The sequence below is a fragment of the Monodelphis domestica genome, chromosome 7 (genome assembly GCF_027887165.1).
Source record: "Monodelphis domestica isolate mMonDom1 chromosome 7, mMonDom1.pri, whole genome shotgun sequence".
NCBI classification, from domain to species: Eukaryota; Metazoa; Chordata; class Mammalia; order Didelphimorphia; family Didelphidae; genus Monodelphis; species Monodelphis domestica.
The window spans coordinates 317,732-335,904 of record NC_077233.1 but is presented as its reverse complement, the minus strand read 5'-3'; the positions used below and the strand labels follow the sequence as shown (position 1 = coordinate 335,904).

General features: G+C 48.9%; 1 protein-coding gene and 1 pseudogene across 4 annotated transcripts in view; one reads left to right on the top strand and one right to left on the bottom strand.

The window, feature by feature from the left end:
• Positions 1-2,893: 2,893 nt before the first annotated feature.
• Positions 2,894-5,251, bottom strand: LOC103094427 (phosphatidate cytidylyltransferase 1-like; annotated as a pseudogene).
• A 3,634-nt stretch (positions 5,252-8,885) lies between these two features.
• UBP1 (upstream binding protein 1) overlaps positions 8,886-18,173 on the top strand; it is a 34,252-nt gene continuing 24,964 nt past the window's right edge. For 2 of the 4 annotated variants that reach the window (XM_056803997.1, XM_056803996.1), the window contains exons 1-2: positions 8,892-9,386; positions 16,934-17,085. In XM_056803997.1, the coding sequence (XP_056659975.1) occupies positions 9,274-9,386; positions 16,934-17,085 (265 nt within the window). In that variant the 5' untranslated portion in view covers positions 8,892-9,273. Of the gene's footprint in view, positions 9,387-16,933; positions 17,086-18,173 lie in introns of all 4 variants that reach the window. The other 2 variants (XM_056803995.1, XM_016424642.2) reach the window with 2 other exon arrangements.

Genomic DNA, 18,173 nt, shown 5'->3' with positions numbered 1-18,173 from the left:
TCCAAAGAGATATATTTATAAAATATAGAAAAAGTGAAATAATAAATCAGAGAGAGGAGAGGGTAGGGTATGTAGCCTAAGCACTAAGACATTTGCTCCCAGCACTGGCTCAACCCAGGCAGGGTTAGTCCTTAGGCCTCAGTAAAGCCCAGGACCTGGACAAGCCTCTCCTGAGGCTCATCTCTTCAGAAAATCCAATATTAAAGGAGTCAGCCTTTTACTCACCACATTCTTCACCAGCCTCCACTCCAAAGAATGAAGAACTTTCAGTAGAACTGCACTCAGGGAGTTGCCACTCCCTTTTAAAGACACTTTCTCTTGCATCACTTCCTGTGCCTTTCCCTAATTCTATGTCTACAAAGCACAGTTAAAGTCCTGCTTTATGACTGCCCAGGAGGCAGTCAGTCAATTCTGATTGACACCCACTATGGCACAGGTGGGTCACAGACCTCCCCCACTCAAGTGTGAATGGGATGTTTACACCTTTAGTGATTAGATCAAAAACTAGGCAGGGGCTACAATTTAATTTTCACAATCAGGGGAAAGTTAAATTTAATCTTCACAGTTCAAAGTCAGACGAGTGGTAAGGGCTAGGCAATTGGGGTGAAGTGACTTGCCCAGGGTCACTCAGCCAGGAAGTGTCTGAGGCCAGATTGGAACACAGTACTTCCTATGTCTAGACTTGGCTCTCAATCCACTGAGATACCCAGCTGCTCCCAAAGATCTGCAGTTTTATTGACTGTGGAAAGGAAACTGGAGTAACAATTGGAGGGGAAGGGGCAATTGGGAGTGGCAGTTGGGTCTTGTGACTAGCACTTCCTTCCTGCCAGGTTGGGACTTGCTCCCTGGTGTTGGAGGAGAGAGGAGCTTGTTCAGCCCAGTCTGGAGTGGCATGCTCCTCTTGGTTCAGCTGGAAGACATAGGCTTCTGAAGGTCAGATCTGTTCTTTGCTTTGCCTACTGCTAAGATTCTAAAAAGACAAAACTGGACTGATATAGAGTAGACGGGAGTGGGACAAACCCTCCGCCAGCCTCTGGTCTGGCCTCAACTCTGAAGCTGAGGAAAGAACTCCAATCCCAACTGGTTATTAACCTTTATATTATTTGAATTTGCAGTCAGATAAGTGGACTATCTTTTCTGGTCATAGAGGGAGATGAACTCCAGTTCAGTCATTCCAGGATAAACAGTCCTTATCAGACCCCTGCTGCTGCCTTTCAGCAGGGGGCATCTCCCTCCTTAGCCTCACCAAGCAATATACCCTCTCTCTCCTCTCTCCTCCATACCCCCATACACACCTCCTATTATCCCCTTTTCCAATCCCATTTCCTCTCCCAATAAATATTACATGACGTGGGGGCTCCTTTCCCCAAAAGGAAGATCAGCAAGTTCTCTTACCTATAGTTTTTGTTGCCTCACCGTCCGCAAGCTGGCAGAAGATGGCAATAGCTGCTGCGACAGGTGCACTGTTGCTGAAGTTGTGGATCAGGAGCAGCATTCTAGAACACACTTTGAAATGATGCAAACAAACTGGTTCAATTGTCTAGACCTTTTGTCTCAGAATTCCTAGTACTGGGCATATGCCCCACGCAGGCCATTTATCTAAAGAAAGGCATTCCGAACAGCTCTGTGTGTGAGGTATGAAGGAAGTGAAAGCCAAGTAGCCATCTTTGATCAAGGAATGGCTCAACAAAAGGAGCCTCCTGCCTGTGAGTGGACGATGACTGAACTGGACCTAAGAGATGATTATGATACCCAGAGAAGCCTGGAAAGACCCACATGAGCCACTGCAAAGTGAAATGAGCAGAATGGAGAGAAAGATCCCCATGATGACTCCAATGGAGTAAGGGGCAGCCCTGGGAAGGCTCTTCCCCCACCTCCTTGCAGCCCATGCTGCAGAGACAGCTCCTGTTTTCGTATTGCACGTATGGACACCTGCTTTTTTTTTTTTTGCAGTTTTAAGTTTTGTTTCTCCCCCAATCCAGTTTTCATAAAAGATTTAGGAAACCAATTAGAACATACATAAAAAGTCGACACCTGTACAGTATCTACATTGCTGTTTCTACATCTCTGTTAAACAAGGTACGACATCCTTGTAAAAACCAAAATGTAAATCAAAAAAAGCCACCAATGGAAAAGCAGATCCCCCTCCCACCCCTTTCTATTGACTGCATTCTTAAATAGGAACACATACCCATGAACCAAGGCGAGGGGAATCACTAAGAGGAAGAAATAATGGTTTTCTGGCTTCCAGAGGTTAAAAAGTAAACCAGCAAATTTGAGGGCAGGAAGCAGTGGCTAGAATACTTAATTTTTTTTTTTTAACAGGGAGCAATTGGAGTTTATTGAGTGAGGGGAGTGACATGGTTCTAAATTCACTTTAGGAAGATCAGTTTACAAATATTATCTTGTCATGACAACAACCCTGGGAGATAAGTACTTTTCTCCCATTTTTTTTTTACTGTTGAAGTAACTGAGGCAGACAGAGCCTAAGTGACTTGTTCAGGGTCACACAACTATTAAGTAGCTGAGCCTGGATTTGAGTTTTGATCTTCATAGCTCCAGATACAGTGCTTTTATCTTCTGTACCACCCAGCTGCCTTGCTGTGCATGTGTAGTAAACTAACTTCTATATTTCAGAGTAGAATACTTAATTTTTAAAAAGGTAAATTCAGAATAAGTGGCCATTATTATGGCTGAAAAGGAAGATCCTAGCTTTGTTCTTACTATCACAATTACTATCTTGAAATATTTACTTCTTCACAGTGTAAATATAAAAATGATCCACATAGGTAGGTTTTATTTGTTAAAATAGATTCTATCTTAAGATACATGCTATAAAATTATTCTAAAAAAGTGAATCTTTGTAGCTCTGTTAAAATAAAAATTAAGACTGTTTTTACATATAGAATTTATTCTCAATTTGAAGTCATCTGTATTTCTAAAAGGCCATTAAAGCTTTATATTTTATAATACATTTCAGTGTTTGCAATGCGGCTATTTCTTTAGATTCCCTTCTAATTTTTTCATTACTGCTAGCAATTATTTAATGACCTCTTCTAGATTTTCCCCAAACGAATTCACAAATTTCATTTTTTCTATAAACATGCAGACATGTATGAGAAAACCCATTAAAACATACATAGCTTCATGATGCACCCACCCACCCACATACACACACACACATAGGTTTGCTTTATAAAGTCCACCAGATGGGCATATGTTTATTTACATCCAAAGGGCTTTCATGATTAGCTCTTAGTGATTGATGAGGCAGAGGGAAACCAACAAATGGCAAGCAGCCTGATTCTGAGACTTGTCTTCCTATCAAAGAATTTTCCAGTGCCAATTCTCAATTTCTATTGAAAAGCACAATGATTGTAGTCATTCAACAACAGCAATAACCTAACAAATGTAGGACTAAGAAGTCCGTTTCTTAGCTCTCCATTCAACCTATCCTCTCTTTTGGAATGACTAGGCTATCTATAGAATACGTACATAGTGCCCTGGCAGGGCTAAATGCAACTTTTCACTTTACATAGTCAAAAGTGATTGGAATTTAATTCTAATGTAAACAAAAACATTTACTCTTTTTTTTTTTTATTAGCGTAACATTCTTTATAAACATATCTGTTATTCCCTATATAGTTTTAGCTAGGACTACTCAATTTCTTGAAGCTGCAACAAGTAAATTAAATAATTAACAGGGAGAGTTTCTACAGCATCAGTAGTTTTCGATGAATTGATGAGAAATGTAATCAGATACACCAAAGCAAAGGCTTTCTGGCCTTTCTGCTCCTTACACAAGACCATTGACTTTTTCACGAGTCTAAATATGGATCATGAAATAAGCAAATGGTGTAGATGCTGCCCCCGGGGCCAAAGGGGGGCACTGTTTCTCGACCAAGACAACTGAAGAAGAGAAAATTAAAAGGGCATCAGCAAATATTTATGAATTTGGATCCGTGGCTATTCTGAATTCATTTTTCCAAAGAAATGTTTGGGACAGCAAGGATCTCGGGCACAGCCGCATGCTCTGCTGTGCCTGAGATCCTTGCTGTCCCATAAATATTTGCTGATACGCTTTTGAATCCACTAGCAAAGAAGCCTCCAAAAGCACCGATTAAAGATGCAGACGTTGAAAGTGCGATGCTGTGTCTCTGGAGTGGATACAAGCTCACTGTGTCCCGTCTCAACACTCCTTTCAATAAGGGAGGAACAGAAGCAGTCTGGAGTGGGAAAAGTTCTGACGGTTCACACTCTGTTACACATGAATCGATTCTCTTCTATGTTCGATTGGACAAACAAAGTTCTGGTACTTTGCCAAGATGTAGGCAGCGATGAACCCAAAGACAACTGTGGAAAAGAATCCTCCAATGAATCCTCCCCGTGCCTTTTCAGGAGACAGCTTAGTTAGGGGAGGTCTTCCAGAGAAGAATCCAAAACGGTCGGCTGGGACGCCATTGCAGACAGCACCCGATATTGGACCAAGAAGCCACGCCATGCCTTCAAACGGATTTTGGATGCCAAGATGAGCCTGAGTCACAGCTCTCAGCAAAGTGACACGAGTCCATGCGGACGTGTCAAAGTGAAGGCGACAATGTTTCTTCACCAAGCTCAGTACAAACATGCAGAAACCTGCCAGACAGAGGGCGAAGGATAGCCGACAGGAACTGAAGCTGCTCTTCTCTTTGAACAACTGTAGCAAAACAATCGGCTACAGTCTGCCTCCCCACAGACAACGTAGTTCACACCCAGTAAAAAATGCCAGCTTAGTGTTCTACACCATGGTAGCTCATAAGAACAGCCGACTATAACCTATGGTAATAATTTCATGGAAGCCCAACATAAATGATCCCATGTAGATGATCAGGAAAAGTAGTGAAGTCACAGTCAGAGCAAGAACTCCACCTTGCAGAGAAGCCCGAGAGAGCTTTCTTAAGCACTTCGGGCTTCTGTCTGAGGATGGTGGAACTTCTGGAAGGTCGGAATCTGTTCCGGAATCCAAATCTCCGTATTTATCATCAATATCAGTTTCCCGACAGGTTAAATAAAATTTGCTGGTAGAGAGGTGGATTACAGCACCCGGAAAGGCTAGCTGCAGAAACCAAAGAGAAGCTGGAAAATTACAACGATGTCACGTGTGACACCTTGAAACCCCCAAAACCTCGCATTTGTCGCTGGTGCTCTCCGCTTCATGGTCGCCGCCCGCCCGGTGCCTCAGCTCCAACATCTTCCTCTCTCTCTCGCCCATGTTGCCGCCCGCCCTGCCACCCGCCCTCCCGCCGCCGCTGCCGCTCGGGTCGCCGCCACCCACGAATCCCCGCGCCTAGAGCCCCCGCGCCATGGAGCCCGCTCCGCCGCAGCCCCGACTGGGGGATGGAGCCGCGGAACCGCCTCCGCCGCCGCAGTCACCCCCGAAACGGCATCAACGAGCGAGCGCGCGACACCGTAGACGCCCTACGCGGCCCGCAAGTGCTGAGAGTCTGCGGGGAGCCGGGGCAGGCTAAGAGACGCGAGCCGGCGGTTGCCAGGTGCGCATCTCCGGACACCTGCTTTCCAATGGCTTCGTTAGATTTACTGGGCTTTTCTCTTTTCTTCGAAAAAATTCTTTGTTCTAAGAGATTGGGGGAGACGTGGGGGAGGGGTTGTAAAAGCCAGAGATATCGTTTCTAAATTCTGTTGGTTTCAGAGTCAAAGGAAGGTCTCATTGCTTTTTGGTTAAGGAAGCACAAAATCACCCAATTTCCTCCGCCCCATGCATGGCTAGGAATCTCTTTTACGAGCCAATCCCCCGCTTCCCCTAGAAATCCTCTGTGAAAGGGGAGCCCACTGGCTCTCAGCAGCCCAAGCCAAACAAAGCATCCTCTTCTTCCCATCAGTCAACACTTATTAAACACCGACTATGTGCCAGCCCCTGTGCTAAGTTCTGAGATGCACTGTCTTCCCAAAGTCACCTCTTTCTCGGGGTCTGTCTGGGACCTCCCCAGTCGGGGGCTGCCTTGTGGGACTAAGCCTTTGACTGCCCTCCATCTCAGTCTCATGGGGACCCTGGAGAGCTTGGCCAGCAGGACTGGGCTCCAGCAGCTCTCTGAGAGTGCTGAGCAGAGGCTGAGGAGACTTGTCTGAAAGCCATCCCACCTCCCAGTCCCTGGTAGAGTGACGGGACCTCTGGAGGCTGAGGGTCCCCTCCCACCATTTCTCCTTCTCCTGGCCCCAGCAGCCCCAGCCAGGGTATGCAGGGCTAAGATGTTCCCAGACTCCTGCTGACTTCATGGACCACAACTGGGGCTCACCTGGGCAGGGATGGGAAGTCCCTGGATCCCTCTTCCCTGCCATCTGCTGTTGAACCCAGGCCAGCCTTGGGGGTCAGGTGGGGCTCAGAGTGTCCCCCCACCCCGTGAATGAGGACTTAAAGTACCTCCTCCCAACATGTACACACACACAGACATACAAGTATATATACACAAGACACAAACATTGATACATGTACAGACACCTACACAAACTCATACAGGTACACCACATAGACACACACAGTGCCCTAGAAAAGCCAGACTCTTGGACCATCTCAACCCAAGGCAGCTGTTCTTGCCATTGGGAGCAGACTGAGGTGCAGGGCTTTGGGGGCCCCCCTCTGACTGTGGCTCTGCTGGGACTTGCTGGGAGCTGCCCTGGGGAAGGGGGGGCATATGCTCTTTTGGAAGGGTGCTCTTGGCCCACCCAAGTCGGAGGGGGTTCTGTGTCCAGATGGGCAGCCTGAGGCTTGGAGGTGGACACTGGGTCTCCTCCCAACTAAGCATTCCCTGCCCGACTGAGAACTTCCAAACAGCTCCTCCACTAGGAGCCAGTAGAAAGGTTTCCAAGGTCTTCTGGGAAAAAGTGTCGTGTCCCACCCACCCAGGGGAATCAAGGAATGTGAGTGGGAAGAACATTCCTGGCTCGTGGTCCTCCAGCCTCTGATGAAGGTTCCAGGGAAGAAGCACTCGAAGTCCTTTCTCCCGGGCAGCAGCTTCTCTTGGCATGTGCCCACAGCTGCTCCAGCCTCTGCCCTTTGGGGCTCTTGAGAGAGGGCCTTCGCTGGAGGTCTCTTGGTTGCCAGATCCCGGGCGAGCCTTTTCTCAGCCCTCCTTTTCCTTGACCTCTCTGCAGCCTTGGACACTGTGGCTGACTCTCTTCTAGATAGGAGTGTGTGTCTCCCCCGTCCTGTCCTCCATCTCTGAGCGCTCCTCTGGAGCTTCCTCCACACCCCTGACTGGAGGAGTCCCTCCAGAAAAGGCCACTTGGATGCCCTCATCTGCTCTCCTGAACTCGGTGACCATGTGGGTGCTGATGAGTCTCGAGTCTAGCTCACCTGCTCCAACCTCTTGGCTGATCTCAATCTGCATCTCCGACTGTGGAGCGAGAAAGCCCCAAGTCTGTGGCTCCCCGGAGGGCAGACTCAAACTCCATTCAATCCAGAAGGAAACAAAGACTTTTATTTGAAGAAGTCTGAACGCTGCTGGTAGAGCAAGTAGCCTGGGAGCTGGTGGACTATGGCGCTGCCCACTGGTTGACCCTCCTGGGCCCGCAGCTCTTCGTTTAGCCCCTTTGTCCCCCTGCCAGTGCCTTCATCAAAGGACAGAGCCAGGAGAAGCCCGGAGCAAGTTGCTGGAGTGAACTAGGCTGGAGAACACCGTAAAACCATTAGGAGCAACGGGCAGTACAGCGCTGGCGCTGATCAATAACGCAGATTGGGCAGTTTATGCTTGGCTCACTCATGCCAACTGGTGAGAAATTCCAGATTTCAGAGCGTTCGGCCCCACTTCCTTGGCTGCCCATTGCCCACCTGCATCACAACTGCCTTCTCCCCCGGGACCTGGTGACCCTTCCCCCCTCCCACTCCTCATCTCCTGTTCCTGGAGAGGGTCCTCTCTCCCCATGGTGCCAGGGCACCATTTCTCCCCCGTTTCCCCTCTGTTCTTTCTCTCCTCCATCTCCAGTGCCTGGCTCTGACGCACCTCAAAGGCAGGGGGATCTGCCTGCATCAGGGTGCTGGTTTGCTCAGCACCCTGCTCAGATGGCCTCCAGGCACCCCGCCTTCCCAGGAAGGCTCCTTCCTGCCTCCCAGGTTTTCCTGTGCGCTAGATCTCCTGGCTACACACCAGCAAGACCCTCCATCCCTGGGCTCTGGGCACCCCGGAGGCTAACTTCCGGCGGCGGCGGGGGCGGCTTGGGGGTGGGCTCTCTCCAAGCCCCTTCTAGCAGGAAGCCCTTCTCTCTCTCTCTGAGTTCCCCGGGGCGGTATCCTCTGGCGGGGGAGGGGGCTTAGATCCGGTCCCTGGTTTGTCTAGTCTGTCGCTCTGCTGCCCCCCCCCCCTAGACTGGAAGCTCCTCGAGAGCAGGGTCCGGCATGCAGCAGGCGCTTAAAGGCCATCGAGCTGGCAGTCACTCGAGTGATTTTGGGAAACCTTGAGGCCTGGGGTCCGGCGGGGAAGGGAGAGTGCCGCACTCTTTCGGCCCGGATCCCCACCCCACCAGCCTCGGAGCAAAGCCTCTTGGGCCAAGATCTTTGGCTCCGCGCTTGGAGATACCCCCAGCGAAGAGGTGTGGGTGGGGATTCCCTCCCCTCCCCAAGGAGGCACGTGCTCATTGCGCGCCCATTTCCGCCTGCCAGAGCAGTAGCAGAAACCTCCGCACTGACCCCGCCCCAGTACGCGATTATTATTGGTCCGTTTCTCTGTCAATCCAGCGGAGGGGGCGGTCGGTCGGGCTCTGTTTCCGGCTCGTCCTCGCCTTGATTACACGCAGCTTCTCTTAATAATCTGGATGCGGAAGGGGAGCCTTAGGAGGCGAAGCCCCGCCCTCTTGGCCGCGTTGTGTCTTATGAGCGTGCGCGGGGAGGAGGCGGAGTGATCGGAGGCCGGGCGCGGGCGCGGACGGAAGCGGAAGCGGCGGCGGCGGAGGCGTCTGAGGCAGCGTCTGTGTGTGGCTCCTGCTGCAGAGGCTGCGGGAGCTGGGGGCGCGGGGCTTAGGGCTGAGGCGGCCAGCGCCCCGCAGGGGGCCCCGCGATGCGCGAGGCGGGCCGGGCCGAGCCCGGGGCTGGTGGCCGGGCCAGGTGGACTGGGGCCGGTCGGGCGGCATGAGCTGGGCTACGGCCCGCGGGCTGGGGGCGTCTGTGCCGCCGCGCTCGGGCCTCGGCCTCAGTCTCGGTTCCAGCCCAGGCCTTGTTGCCCGGCCTTGCTGACCGCCCCCGCGATCTCCTGCTGTTCCCCCGCTCCCGCTCTCGCCGCCGCCATGGCCTGGGTGCTGAAGATGGACGAGGCCGTGGAGGCAGGTCTGGTGCACGACTTCGACGCCAGCTTGTCGGGCATCGGCCAGGAGCTGGGCGCCGGCGCCTACAGCATGAGGTGGGCCCAGGACTGAGGGGGCGGAGGAAGAGGGGATAAAGTAGGATGGGCCTAACCCCCACCCCGCTTTCCGCGAGCTGAGGCCTACTACGTGAGGTGGGCCGTAGGGGGGCATGGAGGGGGCGGGGCCTAACCCTCTCTGGGGCGCCTGCGCCTACCGCAGGGTGGGGGCTGGGGGGCGGAGGGGATAGAGGGAGCGGAGGCTAATCTGCCTCCTACCCTGTAAATTCGCTGCCGCCTACAGCTTGATGTGGGTTCTGGAGAAGGGGCCCCGAGATGAGACAGGATGAGCCTAACCCCCCAACCTCGCGCCTACGGCAGTAGATGGGCCCGGGAGGTGGGGAGGGTGGCAGACGGGATGGGGGGGAGAGGCCTGACCCCGGGAGCCTACTGCTTGTGGTGGGTGGGCAGGGGGAGGGGCGGGGCCTGGTAACATCCTCAGCCTTAGGAAAGTTATGGGGGTGGGGATGGAGGGAAGGAAAGCTGGAGCTAGGTGCTACCTTGGGGGTGGGGGCGGAGTTTGAACCCCGGAGCGCAGGGGGTGAGGGGTTGGGGAGCCAGGAGCTGGGTGCTGTCTCCTACAGCATCAGGTGGAACACATGGGGTTGGGGTTTGAAGCACCCTGAGGCGCCGATGAGGGGAATGAAGAGTCAGAAGCTAGGTGCTTGCTCCTACAACTGGAGGGGGGGACTCGGGGACCCCTTTGGGGGGCATTAGGTGTGGCAAGGGGAGGATTGGAAAGGAGGGACTGAGCATGACACCCTTCACTCTCTGTGTCCTGTCTTTGAGGCTCTTTTAATGCCTTGTCTTGGAAAAGATTTTTCCTGCCCAGGACCCCCCCCCCCCCCCCAGACCAGACCGTCGCCACAGGGCCTCTGTTGTGGGTGGTGGGAGCTGCTGGTCTGGTCCATTTGCTGCCAGGCCGATTCTCAGTTCTCTGTTGTCCTTGTCCGGAAGGGTTTGGGTCTCATTTCCCAGACCCTGGGCCATTGGGTTTGCCTTCTACCCCGCAGCCCAATCGCTTCCTCCTGTTTAACCCCCAAACTGACCCCAGTTCCTGGGGGTGGAAGAAGGGGGGACAACGAAGGCCAGCAAGGACGGGGCTGAGCTAGGTCTGTGTGGCGCAAGCTGGGGAGGCCAGGGCCATTTGAGAGTCTCAGGGACAGCAGGGGCCTTGGGTGGCATCTGTTGGTCTAGGAGTCATCCAGGCCCTGAGAAGGAGCCCTGCCAGGAAAGCCTTGGTGTGGGGCCTAGAAGGGCTAGAAGCCAAGAGCAGTAACCTCAAACAGCCAACACCCCCCACCAGTTCTCAGGGTGTTTCTTTATACTTTTGACAAACCCAGTTGGTAAAAACTCTTCGGGACACGCAGGGACCCTCTCAACATAAATCCCCGTGAAGCCGAATCCAAAGCAGGGCCCTACCCAGGACTGGTGGGGGCAGAAGTCTTTCCCAGCATTTTCTGTCATTGGCCTCAGGTTCTGCTCACAAGTTTGGTCTCCTCTGCCCTGGCCTCCTCGTTTCTGATGGCGCAGTGCTAGCCATTTCCTATCCACGAAGCTCATCTCTTTCCTCTCTTTGGCTTCTTTGGGTCACTGCATAGGCCCATTTGGTAACTAGCCCCAACTCCAAATGGCTGCACCCATCAGCAGCCATGTTCTTGTCTTCTACCAAAATTCTCCGATTTTCCTCTTTTAGCCTCTTTGCCCAGCCTGATGGATGGGAGGGAAGTAGAGCCTCAGAGATGCTTTAATCTGCGGTTCTCTAATTATACTAGCCATGTTAGAGGGTGTTAAAACCTTTGTTCCTGTTCTTTGGCCATTTATCTGTTGGCCCCATCCCTTAGACTTCTACATTTGCACCCGTTGTCCATTTAGCTAATACCCTAATCTCTCCCTGCACAGAGATGATGAATCCTAATCAGACAAAATTGTTACAAAGATTTTTCCCCGGTACCTGTTTCTTTTCTGGTTTTTACCACATTGGATTTGCGCAGAAACTGTAACTTTGTGTTGTTTAACCATGAACTTTGACAGCCTTGGGTCTGAAGGGGCCTTTTTTTGGCTTCTCCAGTTCGCTAATGTGACTTTTGGATGTAGCCGTTTGGAACTCATCTTGGGGTTTGTTGGGAGGATTGACCCAACGAAATGTCAACTTTTCTCGCAGTTTTTTAAATAATGATCTTCCCAGGACTCGAGTCTGAGTTTATTAAATTCTGAGCTGCCACCGTATTGGCTTGCTTCTGCTTGTGGGCACCTAACCTGTTCCTTGATGGCCCTTAGGTTTTGCAGAAAAGACTGAGGCCACGTGCCTTCTTCCTCTCATTCAGGTGCTTCTGCTGCTGTCCCTATACTTACCTGCTCAAGGGATCTCTGGCTCTGTCACCAGCCTCTCCTTAGCTCCTGGCCCCGTCTCCCCTGTCTTGAGAAGGCCCTTCCTGCCTACTAGCTCTTCTAGGGTCTCTCCAGTGCTCTTTCTGGCTACACTTCTGGAAGGCCCGTCTACACTAGGTGCCTCTGCTTTCCTTAATTCCTTACACTCCAGCTTCTGAAACAGTTCTCCAAAGTGACCGATGATCTCTTCGACCTCTGCAGCCTTAGATGTTATCAACCAGCTTCTCTCCCTTGGTTCTCTCCCCCCTCTCTGACTGCTCCTCCTCTGTCTCCTTTGCTGGACCCTCTGCCCTTGTCCCCCTAGACCACTTCCCTCGGGTAAGCTCAGCTAGATTGAGCGATCATTTCTAAGCTGATGACTCAGATCTACTTCTAATGCTCCACTTCTAAGTCTTCCCTTTTCAGACACTGGCTGTGCAATAGCTATCTTAAACTCAGTGTGTCCCAAACAGAACTCATGACTTCTCCGCCAAGGACGCCCCCATCCTCCCAACCTGTGAGTTGTCCTGGGTGTCTCAATCTCACTACCCTGCTCCCAATCACATACGGAAGCTGTTGGTCGTCTTCCTGTCAACTCATCCTCTTCTCTGATCCCCCCAGCCCCTGTGCAGATCCCCATCCCCTCATGCCTGGACTATTGCAGTAGCTGTTGAGGGAGGGGGTAGTCTGCCTGCCTGGGGTCTCTTCCCACCTCCAAGCTGTCCTCCATTCAGCCACTAAAGTGATTTTCTTGAAGGTCTCACCAAAGTAACCCCCTCTTCCCCAATTAGTACATCTAGTAGCTCCCTAATGCAAACTAAGGCTCCATTTGATATTCAAAGCCTTCCCTCCTCCCTTTCCAGCTGACTCCCACACACATACTCTTTGATCCAGTGGCCCTGGCCTCCCTCTCTTTTTGGTCTCTGGGCATTTCCTCTGACTTCCCTCTTCTCAGCTGTCTTCTGCTTTCCCTGACTTCAGGTTCTGTCTAGGGGAGCCGTTCCCAGCGCCTCCCAAGTTTGATGCTTTCCTTCTCAATTATTTTGTGCTGCTTGCCTTCTCTACTGGACTGGGAACTCCTTGAGAGCAAGGGAGTCTCTTTCTCTAGCCCTTGGTGCTCCACAAGTGTTGATCGACTGCTTGCTAGCTTGTTTTGTAAGCTGGTGATAAAGCATGTTAATGGTTACTGCTCCCTCAAACAGTTTGAGATCTGATCTGGACAAATCTCTTTCCTTGCCCCCTTTTTTCTATCATTTGCCTTTACCTGTCTTGGCCCTTTGCTCTTCCATAGGAATTTGGTTTTGATTCTGAAATATTCTTTGGGGACTTTTATTGGTCTGGCCTGAATAAGTAAATTAGTTTGGGTAGTCTGAAGTCTAAAAAGGCTACAGTGTTAAGCTAATAGCTTAACTATTATTATTAACTATATATATATATATATATTAACTATCACTAAAACTTTTGGGACACTATTGACTTGTTCTGCATCTGCGCATTTATTATTTCTCCAATTATTTAGATCTATTTCAGTACATATTGTTTTATAGTTATTTGAATCTTAGAAGATTTCCAAGTAGCTTTTGGAATGCTTTAAAAATATATATTTCATTTTCATCTTATTTTTCTCAATTACTCATGAACAGAAATTTTTTACACTTGGTTTTGAAATTTTTCTCCCATCTCCCCTCCTTGAGAAGGCCAGCAATTTGATATATAGATTTTTTTACATGTGCAGTCATGCAAAACATTTCCATATTGGCCATGCCGCAAACGAAAATGTGACAAAATTTGTAATAATAGTGAAGTAATGAAAAGTATGCTTCAGTCAGTTCTGACTTCATCACTTTCTCTGGAGGAGGTGGATAGTATTTTTCATCACTAATTTTGAAAGGAATTTTTACTTCTTCATGTTGGGCTTTGTTGGTTATGTGGAGGAAGGTTGATTTACAGAGATATATTTCCTATCTTTCAACTTTGCTCAAGTTAACAATTAATATAATTAAAGTAGTCATTTTTAGTTGATTCTCTAGGATTCTCCTAGCTACATCAAGGTAGCTAGATGGGGCAGTGGATAGAGGAAGAGCTGGATTCAAATCTGGCCTCAGACAGTTCCTAGCTGTGTGGCCCTGGGCAAATCCCTTAACCTTGTATGTCTTAGTTTGCTCATCTGTCAAATGAGCAGGAAAAGGAAGTGGCAAACCACTCCAGTATTTTTGCCATGAAAACACCAAATGGGGTGACAGAGCTGGAGACGACTGACAACAACTCAAGTGCAAATGCATCATTTTGTCATCTGGAGAAAAGTGACAGTTTTGTTTTTTGTGTCATTCCCTTTTCTTTCAGAGCTAGTTTTTCTAGTAAAAGAGTAGTGATGATCATCCGAAAGATAGGAGGCAGGTGTTTCTACTCTGTACCATTGTAATATTTACAAATATTGTCTCACTTCATTCTCACAGCAACCCTATGGGGGGAGGGTAGTGCTTTTTTTTATCCCCATTTTGCAGATCCAGCTCAAGACTGGGTTCGAATTCAGGTCTTCTGACTTGGCCCACTGCTCTATCCTTTGAACCACTTCGCTTCCTCTTGCCACCAGAGGATTGGGCAGATCATTCTCTAATGATTTCCTCAATTGCTTCTGCTTTTTTGTTTTTCATACAATTTGTGGTAGATGATTTGGTTTTCTCTCCTATTTCAATGTGGTTCCTAGTTCTATTGATCAAATTAGTTGTCTTTTGGCTTTCAAGTTCATTAATCTCTAATTTGCAGAATTTTAAAATTATTTAGAAGGGAATTTTTTCTTTGCCAATTTTTAAAAAGTGGCAAACTTCATTATCAGTTTGTCCATTTAGACACATAGTTTCCCTTTAGAACTGCTTTAGCTGCCTCCTATAAGTTTTGGTATATTGTTTCATTTCTGCCGTTTATATAATTTGTTCTTTGACTACCATTTCTTTAGACTTACGTCATTTGGTTTCCAATTTCTTTTGAATTTTTTTTTTCTTTTAAAATGCTTTTTAATGCTCAGTGTATAGATCACCAAGCCTGGAGATGGGAGGTCTTGGGCTCAAATTTGGTGTCTCACACTTCCTAGCTCTGTGACCCTGGGCAAGTGACTATCCACCCCCCCACCCCACCCCTCAGCCTAGATTTTGCTGCTCATTGTCTTGGAACAGATGCTTAGTTGATTCTAAGATGGAAGGTAAGAGTTTTTTAGAAAAATACTTTTACTGCATTTACAATCAATAAATGATATGCTTATATGCTTTTTGGGTGAGGTTTTTGTAGACTAGCCATGTATAGTTTTGTTTTATGTAAATTCCTTTCTATTCTTATTCAGCCATCTCCAGAGATCCATCCTCTCTCATCTTTTCATCCTCCTAAAGTGTGGTTCCTGTTCCCATTTATCTCTTGATTGGGATTATCTAGGTCTGAAAAGCATATGTTAAGATCAATAAAGTGAACTTTCCTATTTGTTATTGGGTATCTGGTGTTAATTAGGACTTTTGAGTAGCAATTCATAATGACTTGCTGCTCTGGGGAAGAAATTTAGAAGAATAACTGAGGTTGAAATTCCTCCCCTCAGAGTAACTTTGCTCTGGTTCCAGAACTCATCCTCCATTTTCTTTCTCCTGGAAGTGCAAGCTGTAATCTGTTCCTGCTTTGGCATGGCCTCCATGTCTCTGATGATTCTTACTGTGATGCTTTTCCCTGGGATTCCAGTTCATAGATTTCCACAGTGTGGGGATGTTGTCAACAAACCAGAATAGAACTGTATAGGGAAGAAGCCCTGACAGCCACCCCTAACTCCAGGAGGTCCTATCAGGGGGGTGGCCCTAACTTTTCAATGGAGGCCTGTCCCTGGCTACCTTTCACACAAAGCAGGAGGTATTCAGCACTGTTTAGTCAACCAGAAAACTGGACTTCTTCCTTAAAATGGAGGTTCTGAAGAGAGCCAGCTAAAGGGAGGTAGAGGCCATAGACAGGGAACGGAGCGACTTCCAGGGTGAGGAGTACAGAGGTGTAGCCAGCTTCTGGGGAAAAGAGTTTTCAACAGTCCACAAGAGAAAGTCCAGTGGAGGGAAGTCAGGAGTGACGTTTCAGGTGCTTAGCAGAAACCTGTCACCTATCCTAGGAGAGAGACTTGAGGCAGGCCCTCGGCGTCGGCGGGATAGTGGAGAAAGGGCTAGATTTGGAACCAATGGCTGTGTTTGGATCCCGACGTGGCCACTTATTCGTGTTAACAATTGGCATTGGAATGGGGGCAGCTAGATGGCTCAGTGGATAAAGTGCCAGCTCTGGAGGCAGGAAGAATTGAATTCAAATCTGGCCTCCCCTCCTGTGTGATCCTGGGCAAGTCATTTTTTGCCTTCATCCACCAGCGAAAGATCTTTGCTGAGAAAAAATCCCCGCAGGCAGTGCGGTCCTTGGGTCGCCAAAAGTTGGACGTGCCCGAACAGCAGCAACAGCAGCATTTGTATAGCTCTTCCTTGTTCTGAGCACCGTGCTAAGCACTTGGCAATCATTGTCTCATTTGTTCCTAACAACACTGGGAAGGAGGTGCTATGCTGATACTCATTTTATAGATGCTATGTTAAGTGACTTGCCCAGGGTCACTTGGCCAGTAAGTGTCTGAAGCTGGATTCTAACTCAGGAAGATGAGTCTTCCCGACTGTGGGCCCAGCACCTTAGCCCCTCGTTATTCATAATAAATAGTAGGGAGCCTTGATTTCCTCGTCTTTGAAATAAGGAGGCTGGACCTTATTGCTCTTCACAGCTGTAAACTGGTCCTATGAACTTTTTCAGCTGTTCAGGGCACTGAAGCCATTATTAGTTCTCACAGGATGATCACGACACAAAAAGAAAAGGGCCGACTGTTACAGGAAGACTGTCACAGATCTTCTCTCTCAGCCTTGCTCTTGGGCAACGACACCCTCCATCCCTGGCTAAGGACTGATTGCTCTTGTCTTGCCCTCTGAGCTCCCCATGCCGTTGGCTTCCCTGTCGGGCGTCTTTGTGGCTGTCGCTTGGTGTGCAGCCAATTCATGGGCTTCCTTAGGAGACACCAGCCCTGCTGCCCCTTCTGCCTTTGTGTGTTCTCTTGGAGCGCCCCGTCTGCACAGCTCCATGGGACACGTGACCAAAGCTAACATTGTTGATGAGTATTCTTTTCTTTTCAGTGATGTGTTGGCACTGCCCATTTTCAAGGAGGAAGAGTCTGGCCTTCCATTGGATGGAGACCCCAAACAGCCGCCCTTCCAGTATGTGCTGTGTGCTGCGACATCCCCGGCTGTTAAACTCCATGACGAGAGTCTCACTTACCTGAACCAAGGTGAGGGCTATGGGGACCGTCCTAGTGGCCATGCCTGCCTGGGGGAGGAGGAATCATTTGCACGTGCAAGTAGCCAACTGATTCCCCTTTTTTCTCTCACAAAATGGCGCCTTCTTCAGACACTAGCCCAATTGTAGGGACTTCTCCACTGAAAAAAGTTCTCATTGACAATTCTTGTTGTCTTTACATCCCCATAATTTCCCCCGGAGCCACTTTCTGTAACAAATAGTATTTTTTAAAGACAAAAGAACTCCACATAACCAGGTGCATACATCAAAAAAGACTGAAAATCTGAGATACACTATGCAGCTGTGTCATTGGGGTTTGAACCCCAGAACTCTCTTTCTCAGCTTCCCATGTTCCTGCTCTCATTATAGACCAACAATGAGGGGATATAAGTTTTGTGTAGCTCTGCCCTCTCGTGCGCTTTTCCCTTGATTATCGCAACTAGGAAAGCAGGTTTTCCTACTTTGTGATTATTATTATCAATAAATCTTATAACTAAAATGCTTAGAGTTATTGGATATTAATTTAAATCTTCCATAGCTCTGAGGGGGTTGTCCTGTTAGCCTTTCTTTTGAGCCAGGCTTGTTCTTTATGATTTTGTACATTCTCTCTTTTTTTTGTCCTGTAGTTCTTCTCATTGACATTGATGCAGTTTCTACTTTGGGTCAGTTCTTGGAGCTCCTCCCATTTCTTCCAGCCCAGAAAATTTCCATTCCATTCATGCTCCAAAGTTTGTTTACTCATGCCCCAATCAGTGGGTCATTGAGCTTGTTTCCAGGCCTTGGCTATTTTTGTATAAAAAGTGCCTCTAAATGCTTTGGTGTCTTTGGGGATTTCTTCTCAGCAGTCTCCTTGGGGCACACATGAACATGGAAGTAGATTCCAGGTCTGGGGTTGTGAGTATGTAGGTCACTTTCTTTGCATAATTCCAAACCACTTTTCACAATGTTCATACTGATTGACAGCTCCACCAACAATGCATCAGAGTGCCTGTTTCCTCACAGCTCTCTACCATTAACTCTTACTACCATTTCTCAACTGGGCCAGTCTGCAGAGTGTGTGAGGTGATGCTCTTCTGAGGA